The sequence below is a fragment of the Oryctolagus cuniculus genome, chromosome 17 (genome assembly GCF_964237555.1).
Source record: "Oryctolagus cuniculus chromosome 17, mOryCun1.1, whole genome shotgun sequence".
Classification (NCBI taxonomy): domain Eukaryota; kingdom Metazoa; phylum Chordata; class Mammalia; order Lagomorpha; family Leporidae; genus Oryctolagus; species Oryctolagus cuniculus.
In genome coordinates this window covers 22,433,222-22,455,170 of record NC_091448.1, presented here as the reverse complement: position 1 = coordinate 22,455,170, position 21,949 = coordinate 22,433,222, and the positions used below count along the sequence as shown (strand labels likewise).

Below are 21,949 nucleotides of genomic sequence, written 5' to 3'. Positions count from 1 at the left end.
CAGGGCCCAGGCTCCAAGATGCCACTGGGCTGTGGTGAGGAGGCTGCCGCCTGTTTCCACTTCGCATGGACTAACGGGTGCGTTTCCTGGGCAAGCCCTGGATCAGGAGCAGCCTCTTCCACTGAGCTGTGGTGGAGCCCAGAACAAAGCTGCCACGTACCAAGAGAGCCCAGTTCCGAGGCAAGAACCCAGGTAGTCAGCCGGCACTGGGGCTCACTAGGCTAATCCTCCGCCTGTGGCGCCAGCACACCGGGTTCTAGTCCCGGTCGGAGCGCCGGATTCTGTCCTGGTTGCTCCTCTTCCAGGCCAGCTCTCTGCTGTGGCCAGGGAGTGCAGTGGAGGATGGCCCAAGTGCTTGGGCCCTGCACCCCATGGGAGACCAGGAGAAGCACCTGGCTCCTGCCTTTGGATCAGCGCGATGCGCCAGCCGCGGCAGCCATTGGAGGGTGAACCAACGGCAGGGGAGGACCTTTCTCTCTGTCTCTCTCTCTCACTGTCCACTCTGCCTGTCAAAAAAAAAAAAAAAAAAAAAAAGAACGAACCCAGGTAGCCTGGTACAGGCCCCAGCTTGTCGTCCACAGGCAGCATCCCGGGGCCGGCAGGCTGTTCCGGGTAGGAAGAAGGAAGGTTCCCGTAGCCCTTCAAGCACCAGCTTCTTCCCACCCCATGAAGCGGAGACCCGGAGCAGCAGGGAAAGCAGGCGGTACCCTCAGAGTCCCCAGTGTGAGTGGGGTGACAGGTAACTCTCCCAGGTTAATGGAAAACAGTGTCTTTTTCCTTAGGGAATTCTGAGCCTGACTGAGTAAAGACATTGCCCAGACACGGGGCGCGGGGCTGACTTCGGGGGGGATGCAGGCGTTCCTCCCCGTGCACCCTCGCCCCGTCAGCCCCACCAAGCCCCAAACCCACGCGGGGCAGGAGGGTTCCTGGCTCTCCATCGTCTAAGGCAGTGGCCCATGGTGACAGCGGGTGTCCCTCTCCCTCTACAGGGTCCTCAGTGCCCACCGAAAACACTGCAAGGAGCGAGCTGCGCGCACACGCCACACCCGACCCTGCCCGGATCCCCCTTCCCGGGCCTGCGGTGTCGGAGGGAGGGAGCAGGTGCCTGGGAGCAGCGGGACGCGCAGAGAGAGGGGTGGAGAGGGGTAGGGTCCGGTCACCACCGTCCTGTACCCAAACCTCAGTCCCGCCCTGAAACGGACCCCCGGAGCACACGGGGTGTCGGGCGCCGTAGGCTGAGGGAAAGCACCAGCGGCTGGGGAGAACGGCCAGACCCGGTAGCGCCCAGCCCGAGGAAAGAACGGCCGGCGCCGCGGATCTGAGCGCGGGAGAACACTGCGCGGCGGAGGGCGCAGGGGCGGGGCGGGGCGGGGCGGGGCGCGCAGCGAGAGGAGGCGGGGCTAAGGAGGACGCCGGAACTGCGCGGTGCGAGTCGGGACTTGGGGCGAGAGGGGGCGGGACTGGGGCGTCCGGGGCGGGGCTGGAGCGGAGTGGGCGGGGTGGAGGGCGGCTTGGCAGAGCCCGCCCAGGCGGTGACGGTACAGAGCCGCAGAGCTGTGGGACGCGAGGCGGGGCCTAAGACAGATGTGGGCGGAGCTTCGTCACAGAGGCGGGGCTATGGGCTGCTTGCCCTCAGAAATCTGAGGCTTCTTTAAAAATTTATTGATTTGATAGGCAGTTACAGATAGTGTGAGAGAGAGACAGAGAGAAAGATCCTCTCTCCGCTGGTTCACTCCCCAAATGGCCGCAATGGCTGGAGCTAGGCCGATCGGAAGCCAGAAGCCAGGTGCTTCCTCCTGGTCTCCCATGCGGGTGCAGGGCCCAAGCACCTGGGCAATCCTCCACTGCACTCCCGGGCCACAGCAGAGAGCCGGACTGGAAGGGACAGAACCCGGCACCCATACGGGATGCCGGGGCCGCAGGCAGAGAATCAACCAAGTGTGCCACCACGCCGGCCCCAAAAAAAGCTTTTCTTTTTTAAAGGTTTCTTTATATTTTGGAAAGGCAGAGTACAGAGCGGGGGAAAGAGAGCGATCCTCCATTTTCTGGTTCATTCCCCAAATGGCTTCAACAGCTGGGGTTGAGCGAGGCAGAAGCCAGGAGCCAGGAACTCCATCCAGATCTCCCAAGCGGGTGCAGGAAGCGTTAGCCATCCTTGCTGCTTTCCCAGACGGGTCAGCAGGGAGCTGCATTGGAAGCGGAGCAAGCGGGACTCCAACTGCTCTCCTATGGATGCTGGCATTGCAGGCAGCAGCTTAACCCGTGTGCCACAATGCTAGCCCAAAAAAGATCTTTAATCCGAAAGGCAAAGAGACAGAGTTCCCATGAGCTGGTTCACTCCCCAAATGCCTGCCACAAAAGCCAGAGCTGCCATAGGCCAGAAGCTAGGAGCCTGGGACTACGTGTGGGTTCCATGAGCCACCATCACTTGTTGCCTCCTTAGGGTGTCCCCGACAGGAAGCTGGAATCAGAAGTGGAACTGGCCGGCGCCGTGGCTCACTAGGTTAATCCTCCGCCTGCGGCACCGGCACACCGGGTTCTAGTCCTGGTCGGGGCACCGGATTCTGTCCTGGTTGCCCCTCTTCCAGGCCAGCTCTCTGCTGTGGCCAGGGAGTGCAGTGGAGGATGGCCCAAGTGCTTGGGCCCTGCACCCCATGGGAGACCAGGAGAAGCACCTGGCTCCTGGCTGTGGCCAGCGGCCATTGGAGGGTGAACCAATGGCAAAGGAAGACCTTTCTCTCTGTCTCTCTCTCACTGTCCACTCTGCCTGTCAAAAAAAAAAAAAAGTGGAACTGAGACACAAACCCAGGCACTCCAATACAGGATGCAGGTGTCCCAAGCCGGGACTTAACGACTGCACCAAACACCTGCCCCTAGTTAGGCTTCTTTATGTTAGGTAGGAAGTCAGTTATGAGCTTATGTGTGTGACATAAAGGCCTAAAGAGAAGACATCTATGTCCAGCATATGCATCTGCTGACAATGTTTCAGGGGCAGCCCGGTATTCACATCCTGCCCTGCCCCCTTCTACCTGATAACCTGCCAGGTGGAGACCCCCGCCCCTTCTGCCTGACACATCTTCCACAGTCTCCCAGATGCAGCCCAGTATCTGCATTTCAAACACCCTGCTCCGGATCCCCATTCTCTAGAAGGTCCTGCTCACCCTTCCTCTGAACCCAGGATGGCGCCAGCTAGGCTTCCTCCTGTCTGATACCTTCAAGGGAAAACTCAGATAGGAGCTTCTTAATATTTACAGCCATAAAATCCTTTGTTTCAGGAGGAGGTGTCTGAAGACAAAGACCCATCTCCTTAAAAACCCCCGGCCTCAACCGGACTGCGCGCTCAGCCCTCTGCCTCTCTGCTGAGCCGCCCGCCTGGTGTGCCCAGGTGTATTCTCTCCACTCAACCATGTAACCTCCACCCGCCACCCCAATCTCTCCCCATCCATCCTTACGGATGTCCCTTCCCTAATAAACCTTGCTATTTTACCTCCCACTACTCTCTGTCTCACGCCTGAAATCTTTCTTGTGCGAAGACAAGAACCCTGCAATTTCTCCGGTAACATATAGGCTGAGGGAGAGTAGGGACTGGGCGGGGAGACCAGGAGACAGCCTCCCCTCCCTCGGAGCTCCCTGACTCCAACTGCATCACTTCCCACCTCTCTGCAGGGTGGATAGGCCTGTTTTTTGTTTTGTTTTTAATTAATTATTTGAAAGGCATAGTTACAGAGAGACAGAAGCAGGGGCAGAGAGAGAGAGGTCTTCCATCCGCTGGTTCACTCCCCAATTGGCGGCAATGGCTGGAGCTGGGCTGATCTGAAGCCAGGAGCTTCTTCCAGGTCTCCCACTAGGGTGCAGGGGCCCAAGGCCTTGGGCTGTCTTCTACTACTTTCCCAGACCACAGCAGAGAACTGGATCAGAAGTGGAGCAACCAGAACTGGTGCCCATATGGGATGCCGGCACTGCAGGTGGTAGCCTCACCTGCTTTGCCACAGCACTGGCCCCAGGCCTGGTCTTAACAAGCCGATTTGGAGTGAGGAGGCCGGAACACGAGCAAACATGGCTACAGCATCCTCCTGTTGCTGGGACTCGGCAAGGAGTGAGTTGAGTGCAGTCACGTGTGTGCTGTGCCGGGCCTACTGGCTGGGGCCTGATGGTACCAAGAGGATCTGCCACGCAACTGATGGGGGCTGGTGCAAAACAAAAATGCAAGGCTCCTTATTAAAAAAAAATTTAAGAATTATTCAAGCGGCAGGCATCTGGCTTAGCAGTTAAGCCACCAGTTAGGCTCCTGCTGGTGACTCGGTTTATGCAGACCCCAGAAGGCAGCAGGAGATGGCTCAAGTACTTGGTCCCTGTCACCCATGTGGGAGACCTGGATGGAGTTCTTGGCTTCAGCTTGCGTCAGGCCAGTTAAAACTATTGCAGACATTTGGAGAGTAAGCTAAAAGGTAGATGAGAGTTTTTTTTTTTTTTCTCTCTCTCTCTCTCAAATGACAAAATAATTTTAGAATTACAGGTTTGATCGGTAGCAAGAGCAGAGAGGGAACCCCAGAGAGCCCTGGCCGCTGGCCCAGTTACCATCACACCCCTGGAGGAGCCGCAGCTGCGGCAGCCAGCCCGAATCACCACCACCGTGGCCATGAGCAGCCGCCCACTACCCCGACCCCAGCGCCTCTGAAACCAAGCCCACCATGGCAGCCACACAGCAGCCATACATGAGTGGCAACAAAGGCTTTGGGAACAGTAAGAAACGGATGTGGTTTCATCAACAGGAATGACGCCAAGGAAGGTGTAGTTGTACACCAGGCTGCCGTAAAGGAGAACAACCCCAGGAAGTGCCTTCACAGTGCAGGAGACGGAGAGACTGGAGTGCAGAACTGTTGAAGGAGCCAAGGGTACAGAGGCAAGCAGTGTTAGAGGCCTTGGTGGAGCTCCAGTGCCAGGCAGTAAATAGGCAGCAGACCAGAACTATCCGTAGGGTCCTCTACACAGTAGCCAGCAGGTACCAGATGGTGAGAGAAGGGAAGAGAATGAGGGATCAGGGCACTCCCGAAGGCCAGGCGCAGACACGCTGGCCCTACTGCAGGCGAAGGTTCTCACCTTACTACACGTGGAGATCCTACAGGCATGGAGCACAGGATTCCAACCCTCATGTGCAGGGAGAAGTGGAGGGAGGTGCTGACAGCCAGGGTGCAGGAGAGCAGGGTAGCCCAGTGAGACAGAATACATATCAGGGTTGTAGACCATGATTCTGCAGGGGCCTCCTTTCCAAAGACAGCCTAGAGGGGACAACAGTGAAGAGGGTTAGGGAAATCCAGGAGATGAGCCCTCTACCCCTGGGAGCCAAATGACTTGTTGCCGTTCTGCCCCTAAAATACTTGAGCCATCTTTTGCTGCCTTCCTAGGCGCATTAGCAGGGATGCTAGATTGGAAGCAGAGTAGCTGGGACTTGAGCCCTCACCCCCGTATGGGATGTTGGTTTAACCCACTGCACCACACCGGGCCCCCAGGACCTGGTCTCTTTAGCAAGGCCCTGGGAGCTCTGTCCCACGGGGACGCCCAACAGTCACAGTGAGGAGGAGCAGCTCTTCCATTAGCCAGGAAGTAGACAGGGGCTCCAACACCCGTTCCTGCCGCATCAGCAGGACCTCCACAAGACATGGGTGTTGAGAGGATCGGCCGACAGAGCAGGACTCCCTGGGTTGGGGCTGGGGGCTGGCAGTGCCTCCTTGCCCAAAGCAGCCTGATGGTAGGGGACTGGCAGTGGAGGAAGGGGGCGATGAGAGTAGACAGCTAGATGGTGCACTTGGAACTGCACATCGGTGTCTGCCCAGCCAGGAGTTTGGGAATGTCGGGCTCCAAAGCTGACTTGGGAATTTGGGAAGAAAGCTCAAAGATTTTTATTTTTTTTTATTTTTTAAAGATTTATTCTATTTATTTGAAAGACAGAGTTACAGAGAGTGGTAGAGACAGCGAGAGAGGTCTTTTGTCCCCTGGTTCACTCCCCAGGTGGCCACAATGGCTGGAGCTGTGGTGCAGAGGCCCTAGGACTTGGGCCATCTTCTACTGCTTTCCCAGGCCATAGCAGGGAGCTGGATCAGATGAGAAGCAGTCAGGACTTGAACCGGCGCCCATATGGGATGCGGGCACTTCAGGCCGGGGTTTTAACCTGCTGCACCACAGCACTGGCCCCTCAAAGATTTTTAGAGGATAAGAAAAGACTGAGCATTTTACTCTGTTTAGAAAGGATAATTTACGAAAGTTTAGCTCATAGGGCCAGCACTATGGCGTAGCGGGTTAAGCCTCCACCTGCAGTGCCGGTATCCCTCATGGGCACTTGTTCGAGTCCCAGCTATTGCACTTCTGATCCCGCTCCCTGATAATGTGCCTGGGGAGGCAGCAGAGGATGGCCCAAGTGCTTGGCCCCTGCCACATGGGAGACCCAGATGAAGCGTCTGGCTCCTGGCTTTGGTCTGGCCCAGCCTCAGCAGTTACAGCCAACTTGAGGGTGAACCAGAGGATGGAAGATTTGTCTCTCCCTCTCTCTGTATCTCTGACTTCCAAATAAATAAATAAATCTTTAAAAAGATGAGTAAGAAAATAGTGCACTGTCCCAACAGCTATTGCCTGCAGCGCACTCTGTGTGACGGAGAGACATTGAGTTTCCCAGAGAGCAAGTAGTTAGGCGTCCTCCCCAGCTGAATTCTCGTTTCTGGTCTCCTCGCGCCAGCACCCTCACACCTACCCCGAGTGACCACCAGAGGGAGACAGAGAGCAAAGCCTGCCACCTTGCCTAAGTACCACGCACCCACCCTCCTCTTTCAACATTCAGTTCCTTTAATTGAGCTAGGGAGTTCTTACGTGTTAGTCAAACTTAAATGCCTTCCAGTGCAGTGTAAATTCTGTTCCACATTATCATGACCATATACCAGGACACTGAAGCAGAGACTGGATACTAAAGGGACTCTGGCCCATCCATAAGACCACAGGTATAGGCAGTTAAAAAAAAAAAAAAAAAAAAAAAGACAGGGCTTCTGGGATGGGAGGGAGGAGCAAGGAACAGGCCTGAATATGGGTGTTGTTGTTACAAAAGCACAAGCCCTCCACCCCACAAGCTGGCTCCACAAGCCATGTCTTCTTGAGGCTTTGAAACTCTCAAAGCCCCCTGCTTGGAGCACCATTAGGCAGTTAGTGTAAATGGGGCAGGAGGGGGAAGGCAGGAAGGGGGCAGGAAAGGAGACTGAGGGAGGGCTGGTGGAGTGCTCCGGGGTCACAGTGGATGAAGGAACAAGAGAAATGAAAGGAACAGGACCCGTGGGTCAGAGGAGGGTGAGTCGGCTAGACAGACGTTTTGGGGTCCTCAAGGAGAGCAGATATGTGTGTGACTTTGTGAGACCACTCCTCTCCAGATCCTGGGAGGATGAGCTAGACCAGAGAACTAGCCTACTGCCAACGGGAGGAGGGCAGACTCTAGGAAGAAACTCCCAGGGACCAGCGTTGCGGCACAGCAAGGTAAGCCACTGCCTGTGACGCCTGCATCTCACGGGCACTGGTTCATGTCCTGGCTGCTCCATTTCCAATCTAGCTCCCTACTCATGCACCTGGGAAAGCAAGAGAAGATGGCCCAAATGCCTGGGCCCCTGCCACCCACGAGAGAGACCTGGATGAAGCTCTTGGTCCCTGACTTCAGCCTGGCCCAGTCCTGGCTGTTGTGTCCACTTGGGGAATGAACCAGCAGATGGATGATCTGTGTGTGTATGTGTGTGTGTGTGTGTGTCTTTCAAATAAATGAATCTAAAAGAATGAAAGTCACAAAAGTGTGACCAAGGCACCAAGGCAGGGTGGACTGATGATGGGGCAGGTGCTGACCGCCCTCCCTGGAGCTGATGAAAGGACGGAGATGGCGCAGCCCGGGGCCTTGCAGCTGGTTTGCAGGTGTCAAATCAACACAGTGATTCTGTGCGATGGAGAGGAAGAAAGAGAAGTGCGGGAAGAACCAGGAGAACCAGCACTACAGATGAAGGAACACAACACCTGTCTGCATCCCTGTGCATCACAGGCAGGGACCAAATGAGCCTGACAGCCTCCCCACACCCCGGCCGCCTCTGCCTCCCCCAAGGCAGAGGGACCTTGACTGTGCTAATAGACTGCCTGCCGGAAGAGGGAGGAGTGTGAGAGATCAACACAAGGAGGGCCTGACGGGAAAGGAGATGAGCAAAATGGCCAGGGGTGGGGACCAGGGAGGCAGCCGCCAGGGTTTGCTTTGCTTTGTTTTGTTTTATCAAAATTTGTTTATTTTAAAGGCAGAGTGACAGAGAGAGGAGAAAGAGAGAGATCTTTATCTGCTGATTAGCTCCCCAAATGCCCCAAACAGGCAGAGCTGGGTCAGACAGAAGCCAGGAGCTAAGAACTCCATCTGGATCTCCCATGTGGGTGGCAGGAACCTAAGCACTTGGGCATCACCCACTACCTCCCAGGCGCATCAGCAGGGAGTTGGATTGGAAGCAAGCAGGGGAATTGGTGGGGACTCGAACCAGGCACTCTGAATGAGGTGCAGGTGTCTCACCGTGCCCCACGCCCTGCTCTGTGTATGTATGGTACACACTGTCCCGTGGGAGGCAGTGCACAGAACACCAAGCAACAGAAAAGCACTGGTCTCGCCCCACCTCTGCCTTCTCAGACCCATGTGTCTAGGGGCACCCAGGATCTGTCCCTGAGCTAAAACAAAGGGAGGGAGGTGCCAATACGCATCCTGAGCAGAAAAGCGGAAGGCAGATTTCGAAAGGCCAGCTCTGGCTGGACTCTGGACAACACAGGACTTCTTACCCCCGTATCACACTTGCACCTGCAAGGCCTCATCAGGAGTCCCAGCTGCTTCCAGACGACAATGACACAGCTGAGATGCCTTCCCTCATCACTCACACGCTCGCACACAGCACACACTCACACTTGCACACACACCTCCCACTGCCTCTCTGTGCAGCTCCCCACTCCATGGTGTCTACAAGCCTGCCTTGAGTTGCCACCTCTCTCACAGCCCCAGCTGCCCACACCCACGCTGGCACCTGCCTGGCAGCTTCCCACCCACCCCCTCAGCCCTCAGGAGGCCAGGGCCCAGGGCCTGGGGCAGGGCACACGTGGAACAGGTTGATGCTGTTCTCCCGGAAACGGACCAGGCCGGGGGTGGGTCCTTAGAAACCTCCATCCCTGCCTCCACAGAGGCATAAAGCAGCCCGCCCAGGCAGGCGACAGTCATTCGTTCAACCTACAGACCAAGGGAGACCTGAGCCCTCTCCCCACGCCCAGCGGACGGACGGACCCAGCATCTCTCCCGGTAAGAAGAGGCAGGGGCTGTTCCGGGGACACAGGGAGATGGGCGGGACCAGAAGGGCACAGAGGAGATTGGCATCAGGGAGAGCAGGGGGCAGGGTCCCTGTGAGCCCCCTCTGGGGAGGAGAAGACTGCAGGCACCCAAGTCCTTCCCAGTACCGACTGGTCCAGGAGGCTGGCCCTCCCGGGGATGAAGACTGAGGCAGGCACTGGGAACTGGCAGAATGGCTCCCTGCGTGTGCGCCTGTGCCTCCCACTCCTCCACCTCTGGGAGGCATCCACAGGAAAGGTGAGGCACGTCCAGGACAGCTGGTGTGTCCTCTGCCACCCACAGGGATATAATTTGGGTGTGCCACTTGGCCACCCAGCCAGGGCACCTGGACTTGCACTTCAAAGATGGAGAGCTACGGTGGCAAACTTCGGGCTGTGCTAGCCCCCACACTTCTGGGGCCTCTCACCCCAGGGCCACAATCACCCACTGGCTTGTTATTTCCACACACATACGCCAAGCTCCAGCCCTGATGCCAGACGTGACTGAGACCCAGGTCCAATTTCAGGGAGGTCACTGTCAAGTGGGTGAGAAGGGCGGGTGAACGGATCACAGGAAGTGGCAGGTGTTTCAGAAGGGGATGTGCAAAGTGGTCTGGGAACACGGGCGGAGTCAGCAGCTGCTTAAAGGAATGTGGGGAGGGGTCTGGAGGAGGTGACCCAAGTTGAGCCTGGAAGGGTGAATAGGGACTCTGCAGATGGGGGAAGAGGTTTGGGAAGCAGAGGGGGCAAAAGCAAGCAGCATCAGACTGCTTGACTGTTGGGGTACCAGCTGCAGGGAAGTGGTCTCCTCTCGCCCAGGAGCCGGGAGGCGGGCACAAGGAGGGACAGGGCACTGCAGCGGGCTGCACCTGCGCCCCGGGAAGGGATGACTGGGGCAGGTGCCCAGCTCTGCCGGCCCAGGCCCTCGGCCCCAGGAGCAGCAGCTTCCCTTCCCCATGGCTGTTCTCTGATGGGAGAGGAAGCTGCCCTTCCATCGCTGGTAAAATGTTCCAGTCTGTGAAGAGAACGAGAGCGTGGAGAGAACACTCTTCATCCCCTTGACAAAGAAAAGGGGCGGTCTGGCTTCCCAGTCACCGCTGTGCGCTCTTGAGCCCCAGCTCCCTCCCTCCACAAAAAGACGGCTCCTTGGGCTCCTTCCAGCCCTGAGGTCTAGGGACCCAGGCATCTCGAAGGGCTCCGTTAGGGCCCCGAGTCCTGGTCCCCTGGAAGCCATCGTGACCTCTCCCATCTCCCCTGCCTTTCCCTCCCAGAGGCGATGACCATGTTTGAAAACGTCACGCGGGCCCTGGCCAGACAGCTGAACCCTCACGGGGACCTGACAGCCCTTGACAGCCTCATCGACTTCAAGCGCTTCCACCCCTTCTGCCTGGTGCTGAGGAAGAGAAAGAGCACGCTCTTCTGGGGCGCCCGATACGTCCGCACGGACTACACCCTCCTGGACCTGCTGGAGCCTGGCAGCGCCCCCTCGGGTGAGCCTGGGGCCTGCGGCTGGCCTCCGAGGGGTCCCGAGGACAGGGCCTCCTGTCCCCCGAGGCCCCTCTGCCCAGATGTGCTTGATGTCCTCAAGCCCAGGGCTCCCACGGGGAGCTCAAGCATCAGGAGGGACAAGGGGTGCCTCTCAGCCCAACCCGTTTTGTCTTCTCCCTCCTGTAGATCCAACAGACTCTGGAAACTTCGGCTTTAAGAATATGCTAGACGCTCGAGTGGAGGGAGAGGTGGATGTGCCAAAGACGGTGAAGGTGACGGGGACCGCAGGGCTGTCCCGGAACAGCACTCTGGAGGTCCAGACGCTCAGTGTGGCTCCCAAGGCCCTGGAGACCTTGCATGAGGAGAGGTGAGAGGCAGCAGGCTGGGGCTGCTGGACGGAGCGGGGCAGGGCAGGGCATAGAAGGGTGGGGCCCTCACGCTGGCAGGTGCCAATCCAGTCACCTGTGGGGAGCCTTCTAGAATGTCTGTGGATCCCCGCTGGGTCTTTGGAAAAGTTTTCTCTTTAGAGCTCAGTTTTCTTTCCTGCAAAATGACGGGATCCAAGGATCACCGCTTTGGCACCTTCCAACGTTAAATCTATGAACTTTCCTAGAAAGGTGGAGGTGGTCGGGACTGCTCCCCACCGCAGCTGAGCGCCGCGTCTGCTCCCATAAGTGAGGCTTGCTACCCAGCATGACACACACACCTGGCACGCCCGTCCCAGGAGCACCAGGGGTGTGGCAGATGCAGTGGTGATGCCCGGTGCTTCAGATGTTTGGCCTGACAGGGGAACTGGCTTTTACATAGTTAAGTAGTGGTTGAAAGAAGGAAGGGCTGAGGTGTTCCAGAAGCCATCAGAAAACACAAAAGAGCTTCATGGCGTGCAAAGCACCCTAGGGCATGCTGGGGGGCATCTAGAACATTCTTATCTGCTTGTAATCTAGGAGTGAAAAAATGCACAAATGTGAACATGACCCAAGGCATGAAGTCATAAGGGATCTGAGTCTTGGGGCAGATCCGAGGGACTTCTGGCTGGGAAAACAAGGAAAGAACTCACAGAGGTGGTGGCCGTGACCCAGGCCTTGAAAGGGCAGTAGAAATTGGACATGCAGGGCTGGTAGAAGGACATTACAGAGGCTCAGAATTGAGAACTCTCAAAACGAATGGGGGTGAGGGGCCCAGGGAGGACAGGGGATGGGCATTTGGTGCAACGATTAAGCCACCACTTGGGACAACCACATCCCATGTTGGAGGGCTTGGATTTGAGTCCCAGCTCTGCTCCTGATTCCAACTTCCTGTTACTGTGCATCCTGGGAGGCAGCAGGTGATGGCTCAAGTCCGTGGGTCCCTGCCACCCATGTGGGAGACCTGGATGGAGTTCTGGTTTCTTGGTTTTGTCCTGGCCTAGCCCAACTGTTGCAGGCATTTGGGGAGTGAAAAGCAGATGGAGGATCTCTATTTGTCTCTGATTCTCTTCCCCTCTGCCTTTCAAATAAATTTTTAAAAATTAAAAAAATCAATAAGGGACCATGAATAGCCACGTTGGCAGGAGCAGAAGAGACACGAGTGCAAAAGGTGGGAGATGCAACCTGGTGCGGACCACAGAAGAGCCAGGCGCCAGATTAAGGTGGTTGAGATCCTGTATTCTGTGGGCACCAGAGAGACCTGACAATGCTCTGATGCATCTCCTGACTAATCCGGCCACGTGGAGGAAGCCTTTCAGATAGGGACGGGGTTTGAAGCAGGCAGTCGGAGTACTGTTCCACTGTTCGTCAGAGATGTAACCCAGGGAGAAAGCAGTCAGACCAAAGATGGGGAACTGAGGCAGGGCCTGCCGTGAAAGGCAGCAGCATGGCCCGCACTCAGACCTGAGTGCAGGGGTAGGCAGAGGCTCTGGCCACGCTGACACTGAGAGGTGACCCAGATGTGACACCGCAGGACAAGCACGGTGACATGACAGGTAACGGGAAGACAGAGCGAGAAGGGCACTGGACAGGAGGATTGGGGGTCCCTTCTGGGTACTCCGAGTCTGTCACTGCCCTGAGGATGTTTGACAGGTGCTGGGAAGAGCAGTCAAGGCGAACACACTCACGTGGCGGTCGGCAATACAAAGACTGAAACTCCAGGAAGCGGGAACTGTTGCACGGAATTCAGAGAGCACAGGGGAGGGAACAGAATCTTGGAGAACATCACATTTTAGCAAAGCCGGGTCAAGCGGAAAATGGACGCAGACAGAAAGGATAAAACTTAGAACCAGACAGCCAGGAGAGGAACCAGGATCCTACAGTGCGACTGGAAGCCAATGAAGGCAGTGTGCCATGGGGTTTTAGACAGCAGGATCAGTGCTGCCCAGGGGCAGGTGTGACGGGAAGGAGGCACTGTGGTGTCCACTGAGGAGTGGAAATCTAGGAGTGGGCGGTGAGGAAGTAGACAGTGGGGATGGGCATGTTTTTTGAGATATTTGCTAATGAAGTGAAGGAAAACCGAGGGTGGTAACTTGAGGGAGTAGCAAGACCAAAGAAATGACTTTTCCAGGATCAGGGAGATGTGCATATCGTGGGGGCAGGGAGAAGAAGCAAGTAGTGAGGAGGAACCGGCGTTCATGGCAAGAGAGGAGGAAAGAGGTGGAGAGAACAAATTGCAGACGAGATAGAGAGAGGCGCACAGGAGGCCCTGTTTGGGCAGACACCGCGCCAGACGATGGCAGTTTATCTCGACAACCGTGGCGGCTCGCGTCAGTACACTCATTTTCTAGATGAGGCAACTCCGACTCGGACAAGCCGCCCTACCGGTCAGCAGCAGCTCTGGGTCTCAGCCCCAGTCTTACCCCAGAGCCCCCGCTCCTTCCCCAACACCACAGCACAGAAGAGAAGAAGGCACGGCCGTGTGGGGAGAAGCTCCGAGCGCTCCCCTCTGTTTCCCCCACCGCAGGAAGCTGGCAGCAGATCACCCGTTCCTGAAGGAGATGCGTGAGCGGGGGGAGAACCTGTACGTGGTGATGGAGGTGGTGGAGACTGTGCAGGAGGTCACTCTGGAGAGAGCCGGCAAGGCAGAGGGCTGCTTCTCCCTCCCCTTCTTCGCCCCACTGGGGCTCCAGGTTTGGTCCAAACTCAGGGTCTGCACTCTCCCTCACACACACGTTCACACAGTCACACACACACACATACTCACACACAGGCATGCTCACAGTCACACACACATATACTCAGTCACGCAATGGTCACACTCACATGCTCACACAGTCACACACATGCATGCTGTCACACACACATGCTCACACAGTCATGCACACACAACTTCTTCTCAGAGGTCTCATGAATTTTGCCTGGTCTGTGCCCCACCCAGGATATTGAAAAGGACTTTCCTTCTCCCTGCTCTTCAAGACCCAAACCCAAGCTGGCTGGAGTCAGCCACGCTGTCTGATCAGTGGCACGCAGTGGGGGCCAACCTCTGAGCCCAATGCCACAGGGACACATCGGGGAAGGGGAAACCCACACTCACGGGTTTGCACTCGCGGTGCTCTCCATCTCAAGAGAAGGCCTTGGAAATAGAAGCCAAATGAGTGAAGAAGCCAGGAGTGGACAGTGAGGAAGTAGACAGAGGGGACAAGCAGGTTCTTTGAGATATTTGCCAATGAAGTGAAGGAAAGAATAGGATGGTAACTTGAGAGAGTAGCAAGATCGCAGAGATGGGTTTTCTGGGATCAGGGAGATGTGCACACCATGGAAGCAAACCAAAGGAGCACGCAGTGAAAGTACCCGCTGTTAAAGCAAGAGAGGGGGAACGAGATGGAGAGAACGGATCCCAGAAGGGATGAGCAGCGAGGGAAGGGAGGAGAAGGAAGCAACAGGGGCCCAGGAAGTCCTTGCTCATAGAGAGCTCTCAGGCTCACGAAGCAGAGCAGATGCAGGGGCTGAAGTCCAGAGAGCGCAGGCTTGGAAGACTCAGCGGGAATAAGTAATGCTCCACCCACCTATCTCTACTGAGTATGGATATTCGAGGGATGCTTTGGGATTTGGAGCTGGGAGAAGGGTTAAGTCATGGAGGCTTCCTGCACGAGGTGAGCATGGGACAGGAGAAGAAGCAGAGGAAGGAACCAGAGCCTGCCTGGGTCAGAGCACCACACAGGCAGGTGAGAGGAGCAGGTGTACCCAGGTCCCTTCCAGCGACTGAACCAAGAAGACAGAGATGGTTGGAGGGATGTCACAGGAGAGGAGCGGAAGCGCTTTGACCCCCACCACCACCACCAAGTCCAGACAGGTAGAAAGCTGACCAGAGATACCGCTGAAGGTGTTCCTTAACTCCCCAGGGGCCCGCAGCCCTGGCCCTGCTCCTGTCCCCGACCCCCAATTTCTCATACTTACGATTCACAAACCTTCACCCTCTAATCCTAGGGATCTGTAAACCACAAGGAGGCTGTAACCATCCCCAAGGGCTGTGTCCTGGCCTTCCGAGTGAGACAGCTGATGGTCAACGGCAAAGATGAGTGGGGTGAGCAGAGACCCGCACCTTCTCCCCACACCAATCCCAAGGCATTCTGGCCCCCTCTGGTGGCCATGGAAGGGAATGCATGGAGGAATGTGCTGGATTCTGCTGGGAACCTGGCCCCAGGGGCTGCTCATGATGGGTGAAGAGGTTGGGGGTTCTGAGCATCTGCTTGGTGCCAGGCAGCCATGGTTAGTTGGGTGAGTGGGTGCAAAACTGAACAAGCACAGCTTCTCTGAAGCCCCCAGTGGAAGGTGGGCTAGAATGCAAAGCAGGAAATAGTTGCTATCCTAGGAGAGAATTTACAACTTCCTGCAATGGAGGTGGAGCAAGGAATTGGATGAGGCCTTTCATGGATGAGGTCCAGCTCCTACAGAGCCCTCGGGCTTGGGGTTGCAGAAGGAAGGGTGGAACGGCTGCTGAGTGTGCACCTGCTCTCCCTCCCCTGCCCGTCACAGACATCCCGCACATCTGCAGCGACACCATGCAGACCTTCCCTCCCGGAGGTAAGTTCAGGTGCTGGCCGGCTCCCTGCATCCCTGCCCTGCCCCTTCATTCTCTGCCCCCAAAGGCGCACACTGGGACCCCTCAAGGAGCCCTGCTTTTGCTTCCCAAGTCCCTAAGACTATCTATCACCAACCTTCAGAAAGATAGAGGCATATAAACCCTACCCCAGAGGGACAGAGAAGTACAGAGACCAGAGCTGAGTAAGGCTTGGAGGCAGAGTGCGCTCCCAAATTGCAAGGGTGGCAGAGCTGGCAGAGGCTCCATGGGGTTTTCTAACGAGCACGGATAGAGCTCCCTTGACAACTGCCTGAGATAAAAAGGCAGAGTGAGTTTTATGCTGACGGGTGTGCGTTGTTTCTGTCTTTAGAAAAACCAGAAGAGAAGTTCACACGTAAGTGCTCCCTTTCATCCGATGCTGCTTTCTTGGCTCAGAAACTCCAAACTTTTTCTTCCCTTCTGCATGGGATTGACAGGGAAGATGGCGGAGCTGGTCTTAGCAACTGCTGTACCCGAAATGTGGCAGAAGTTCCAGCGGCTTCGGAAGAAGTCGTGGAAGGGGGAGGTTTTTGGACAAGAAGCCCAGCTGGTTTGAGGCCTCGTACCTTTGTTCTCAAGGCCTTGGCAGCCCTCTGGGGGTTCCACGCACAGCTGCAGCCCTGCTCCCCAGCGACTGGGGTGGGAGCTGCCGAGTCACCGCGGTGCCGGCGCACTCCCGGAGCCTGTCTCCATCTCGCAGTAGCTCCCAGGATGGAGCAGGAGAATCCAGATAGCCGGGCTCCCCCAGGAGACAGGCAGGATGCACTCGGCATCCTCCTTAGTGTCTCCTCCCCTGGGGATGGCTGCCATGCTGCAGGATTCCATCCTTAACGCGGCTCTGTTTTTCTTGTTTTCTCAGTCATCCAGGCATCTGATGTTGGTAAGGAATGTTCTGAGTTTCTCTCGAGGCTTTGGCTTGAAGATGGCAAGGGAAGGATTTGGGTGGAGGGAGAGGAAGCCGGGGGCTGAGTCCCAGGTCCTGGGGATTGAAGCCACGTCCAGGCACCCACCGTCTCCAAAGCAGGCTGGACATAGCCCTGGGATGCCAGGCCCCTAGGGAGCCGGGCTACAGTTCCAGCTGTCCCTGAGCTACCCACAACCCAGGCCCCATCCTGGCCTCCATTCAGCTGCCTTAGTCATTCTCTTGTAGGGGAACTAGACCTTCCCACTTGCAGCTGGAACCAGAGAACAGGAAGTTAACGGTGTACTACCGCGCGCTGGGGCCTGGGGTAGCAGGGAAGATTGACGTGGGGTTCCAGGATCCTGGGGGGCCTGGCCTGCCTCCTCGCCCCAACCCTCGCATCAGGGCTGGAGGACACCTTCATAACCACGCTCCTTGGCTCAAGCTGGGAGCAGGGCACAGAGGAGCCCCACAGGGAGGATGCCAGCTGGCAGGGAGGGCAGCCGGCCGTGGCCACACTTACCATCTCGTAGGGGAGGCACACGAGGACTTCAGGACCCTGAAAGAAGAGGTTCAAAGAGAGACCCACGAAGTGGAGAAGCTGAGCCGAAGAGGGCAAAGCTCCCTGCTCAGCTCCCTCAGCAAACTTCTAGGGAAGAAAAAGGAGCTGCAAGACCTTGAGCTCACGGTGAGGCCTCAGGAAAGCCGGGGAGTGTGGGAGAAGGAAGCTGTGGGGTAGGGGTGAGGGTGGAGGGTATGACGGGGGAAGGTGGCCAGGGGCCAATAGAAGTGGATAGCTTCCCCCAGGCTTGCCAAGTGCCACCTTGTCCCCTGGGAAAGAGTAAACAGCGACGATGCCCCCAGGGCACGGGCTCCCTCACAAGGACGGGGGCAGGCAGCAGGCCAGAGGGCCCTCTGGGCGAACAGGCAGGAAGCTTCCCTTTCCAAGTCTAAAACCCAGAGGCCAGGGCACCAAGAGTCCAGTACTTTTCAAGACTTGGTACCTTGGAAAAGGGATAGGGAAACACGACAGGGGTCACTCATGTCCAGGGATTATTAGGTTCTGGGCACAGTGTCATCCTCAATAGTCACCCGCCTTTTCCCACAGCTTGAAGGGGCTCTAGACAAGGGACACGAAGTGACTCTAGAGGCACTCCCAAAAGATGTCCTACTCTCAAAGGAGGCTATGGGTGCTGTCCTGTATTTCCTTGGAGCCCTAACAGGTAAGGCGGGAAGATCTACACTTACAGACCTGGTGAGTGACAGGAATGAATCATTGGAATGAACTCCCAAATGAAGGAATGCCAGGCAAATCATGCCACAGTCAAGTTCTCTATATCAATAATATTTTTAATTGTTATTTATTTATTTGAAAAACAGAGGGATAGCTCCCTTCCTCTGGTTCACTCCCCAAATACTTGTAACACCTGGGAAGGTGGCTGAAACTCGGAGCCAGGATCTCAGTCCAGGTCTCCCACATGGGTGGTGGGGACCCAACTCCTTGAGCCATCACTGCTGCCTCCTAGGGTCCACATTATTAGGGAGTTGGAAGCAGAAGCTGGAGCCAGAAAGTGAGCCCAGGTCCTCTGATGTGGGATGTGGACACACTAACCGTAGCTTAACTGCTAGCTCAACCCCCAACTCCCGTATCTATATTTTTAAAAATAATTTTGTTTGAAAGAGAGACAGCCGGCGCCACGGCTCACTAGGCTAATCCTCTGCCTGCGGTGCCGGCACCCCGGGTTCTAGTCCCGGTTGGGGCGCCAGATTCTGTCCCGGTTGCCCCTCTTCCAGGCCAGCTCTCTGCTGTGGCCCGGGAGTGCGGTGGAGGATGGCCCAGGTCCTTGGGTCCTGCACCCACATGGGAGACCAGGAGGAAGCACCTGGCTCCTGTCTTCGGAATGGCACAGTGTGCCGGCCGTAGTGGCCATTTGGGGGGTGAACCAATGGAAGGAAGACCTTTCTCTCTGTCTCTCTCTCTGTCTAAGTCTGCCAAAGAAAGAAAGAAAGAAAGAGAAAGAAAGAGAAAGATCTTCCATCCATCGGTTTACTCCCAAAATGCCCGCAGTAGCCAGCGCTGAGCCAGGCCGAAGCCAGGCACCCAGAACTTAGCCTGGATCTCCCACGTGGGTGGCAGGGACCCAACAGTTGGAGCCGGCACTCCCTGCTCCTTCCCGTTAGCAGGGAGCTGGAACTGCAGCAGAGCCAGCCCTCCAATGTGGGCTGCAGGCTTCAGGCGTCCCAAGCAGCTGCCTAACCACTGTGCCAAGCTCCCACCCTTTTATCTACATTTTAAAAACTTAGTTTCGTTCCTAAGGATTCATCCGAGCCTGTTTGAGGGCCTGAGGAGACAGCCTAGTCTTGCTAATAGAGGTGGGAAATAACCCTAATTTTACTGGCCACATATTTAACCCTTCCGCATAGAGCTAAGCTCAACACCCATGTTAACACGTGTTCACTTTAGTTTCAGAGAGTAACATCTTCTGATCTTGACCCTATGTTTTCTGGTTGCCTCTGCACCGACCCCACTTAGGCAACCCCTCAGATACAAACTGAGATTTTTGTTCCCTTAGGAAGCCTGCCCTTCCTCAGATGACAAGACCAAAGCACACTCCCATCGATGGCTCCCCGACACCTGGACTCTAATTACTCTAATCACTTTGTCAGTTCCTTAAAGGGGGAGTGCAGTTGCTAGCTAACACCCAGAAAAGGTGCCTGACAGAGCAGGCACACAACAGGAATGAATGAATGAATGAATTGAATGCTGGAATTCCAGAAATGCACCCATTTGGAGTCTGCAGTCCCCTCGGCACCAGCAACTCACACCTTTGCCTCTACTTTTTTCCCCAGTGCTAAGCGAAGCCCAACAGAAACTGCTAGTAAAGTCCATGGAGAGAAAGATCCTACCCGTGCAGCTAAAGCTGGTAAGAAGAAAAAGCAAAACATGGCCTTTTCCGGGGAGAGTCGGGAAGGAATAGCTAGGACTAAGAGGAGGCGCAGATTTAGCCTAAGGACAGACGCACCCCTAAGAGCCCCTGTCTTGGCCGAGGCGCTCATGCCCACTTCTCATTCCTCTCCTGACTTCCTGTTTGTTCTATCCCAAGGAGAGGTAGAAGAGAGAATTGCGGGGCAAGGCTCTGGGTTTACTGCGCTTCTCTTGGGAGAAGAGACAGAAAACCTTGACTTTGCTCGGTGTGAGTAAATCGTTTACCGTCTGGGCCTGTCTCGAGGTCCTCCTCTGTGCATCAGGGCTAGGAACAAAGGTGCTGGCCGCTACAGAGGCCGCGAGAAGGCCCAGGTGGAGTTGCAAGGCATTGTAGGGGTTACAAAGAGCGCAGCCTTTTTTGTGATTCTTGTGAGTTCGGAGAAAAGAAGAGCTTTCTAGTTTGCCCTATTCACTCTGTCTTGGTTCCCGCCAGGTGGAGAGCGCAATGGAACAGAACTTCCTGCAGGATAAAGAGGGTGTTTTCCCCCTGCGACCCGAGTTGCTTTCCTCCCTTGGGGAAGAGGAACTGACCCTCACCGAGGCCCTTGTGGGGCTGAGCGGCCTAGAAGTGCAGAGGTCGGGCCCCCAATACATGTGGGATCCAGACACCCTCCCCCACCTCTGTGCCCTGTACGCTGGCCTCTCCCTCCTTCAGCTGCTGACCAAGGCCTCCTAACTTGCCTGCCTTCTGTTTCCGGCTTCCCTAATGCCTTCCCAACCTCAGTATGCTGCGCCACCAGGCTGAAGATCACTAAAATAGCTTCCGGTCACCCACAATTAGCAACTTCTACATTGTGCCCTGCAGCGCCACACCTACTAAGCCCATCCTTTGATGCTGAAATCCTGTAGACGTGGAAGCACTTAGACTTTTTAAACTGTGAGTCATTTCAACAAAAGCATCCCATATCAGAGTGCCGATTCAAGTCCCAGCTACTCTGCTTCCAATCCAGCTCCCTGCTAAGATGCCTGGAAAAGCAGCAGAAGATTGCTCAAGTACTAGGGCCCCTACCAACCAGAATGGAGTTCCTGGTCCAACCCTGGCTATTCTGGCCATTTGGGAAGTGAACCAGCAGATGGAAGCTCTCCCTCTCTCTGTCTTTCCACCTCTTTGTCTTTCCTTCTCTGTCACTCTGCCTTCCAAATTTAAAAAAAGAAAGAAAGAAAGAAAGAAAAAGAAAAGATAACCTCCTGTCCTAATTCTCACTTGTTCTTCCTCCCAAAAAAGCTTTATGGAATTAATGGAAAATATTATGTCAATCTTAGTATGAAACGTATTTTGGTGTGTTTCTTTAATGAATTTATTGGGACTGCCACTGGGGCATAGTGGGTAAAGCTGCCACCTGCAGTGCCTGTATCCCATATGGGTGCCAGTTTGAATCGCAGCTGCTTCACTTCTGATCCAGCTCTCTGCTATGGCCTGGGAAAGCAGTAGAAGATGGCCCAAGTGCTTGGACCCCTGCATCCATCTGGGAGACCTGGAAGAAGCTCCTGGCTCCTGGCTTCGGATTGGCATAGCTCTGGCCTTTGTGGCCATCTGAGGAGTGAACTAGCGGATGGAAGACCTCTCTCTCTCTCTCTTTCTCTCTCTCTCTCTCCCTCTCCATTTCCATTTCCCTCTGCATCTCCCTCTCCCTCTGCCTCTCTGTAACTCTGCCTTTCAAATACATAAATAAATCTTTAAAAAAAAGAATTTATCATAAGGAGAGGGGTTCTTTGCCCTAGTCATTAGGATGGCTGCATCTGACATCACAGTATGATTCCCAGTTCCAGCTCCTGATTCCAGCTTCCTTCTAATGTGCACCCCGGGGGGCAGGGAGGATGACAGCTCAGTTAGTTGAATCCCTGCCACCCACACGGGAGACTTGAATTCCTGGTTCCTGGCTAGCCTCCTAGCCTTTGCAAGCATTTGGGGAGTGAACCAGTGGACTGGAATACTTGCTCACTTGCCCTCTCTCCCTCTCTTTCTCTGTCTCTCAAATAATTTAATTTGTGTTATTATGATAATGGCTGTTTGTCTATCTATACATCCCCTATACATGATTACAGCTCCGCGTTGTCCTCAAGCCAGCTGAAAAGTACTCAAAGAAATACGTGTACACAGAATGTGGGAGATCATCAGAGCAGCTTCTCTTCAAAGAAGAATATTTGGGGTCCTTAGCCCTGGGTGGAAGGAATGGGGAAAGGGA

At 55.6% G+C, this 21,949-nt stretch overlaps 1 protein-coding gene and 1 long non-coding RNA gene across 4 annotated transcripts; both read left to right on the top strand.

Annotated features, from left to right (window-relative positions):
* Positions 1-520: 520 nt before the first annotated feature.
* Positions 521-8,369, top strand: LOC138846093 (uncharacterized). The gene is made up of 3 exons (XR_011383481.1): positions 521-739; positions 990-1,101; positions 3,276-8,369. It is a non-coding gene; the product is annotated as an uncharacterized lncRNA (long non-coding RNA).
* Positions 8,370-9,186: 817 nt separating this feature from the next.
* On the top strand, positions 9,187-21,037 carry GSDMA (gasdermin A). Of its 3 annotated transcripts, XM_002719347.5 has the most exons (12): positions 9,187-9,334; positions 10,632-10,850; positions 11,035-11,215; positions 13,780-13,945; positions 15,243-15,339; positions 15,792-15,839; positions 16,208-16,231; positions 16,736-16,756; positions 17,311-17,465; positions 17,886-18,000; positions 19,628-19,701; positions 20,197-21,037. In XM_002719347.5, exons 2-12 carry the CDS (start codon positions 10,637-10,639, stop codon positions 20,437-20,439), a joined length of 1,338 nt encoding a protein of 445 aa, XP_002719393.1. In that variant the 5' UTR covers positions 9,187-9,334; positions 10,632-10,636; the 3' UTR covers positions 20,440-21,037. The 3 variants fall into 3 exon arrangements, with proteins under 3 accessions (XP_002719393.1, XP_008269648.1, XP_017204679.1); XM_008271426.4 differs by lacking the exon at positions 16,208-16,231; XM_017349190.3 differs by lacking the exon at positions 16,736-16,756.
* Positions 21,038-21,949: the final 912 nt, after the last annotated feature.

Bases quoted from the DNA above. Each gene is read 5' to 3' on its own strand.
- GSDMA (XM_002719347.5), top strand. From the start codon at position 10,637: ATGACCATGTTTGAAAACGTCACGCGGGCCCTGGCCAGACAGCTGAAC. The intron at 15,340-15,791 runs GTGAGCAGAGAC...TGCCCGTCACAG, and splicing joins CAACGGCAAAGATGAGTGGG to ACATCCCGCACATCTGCAGC. The intron at 19,702-20,196 runs GTAAGAAGAAAA...GGTTCCCGCCAG, and splicing joins TACCCGTGCAGCTAAAGCTG to GTGGAGAGCGCAATGGAACA.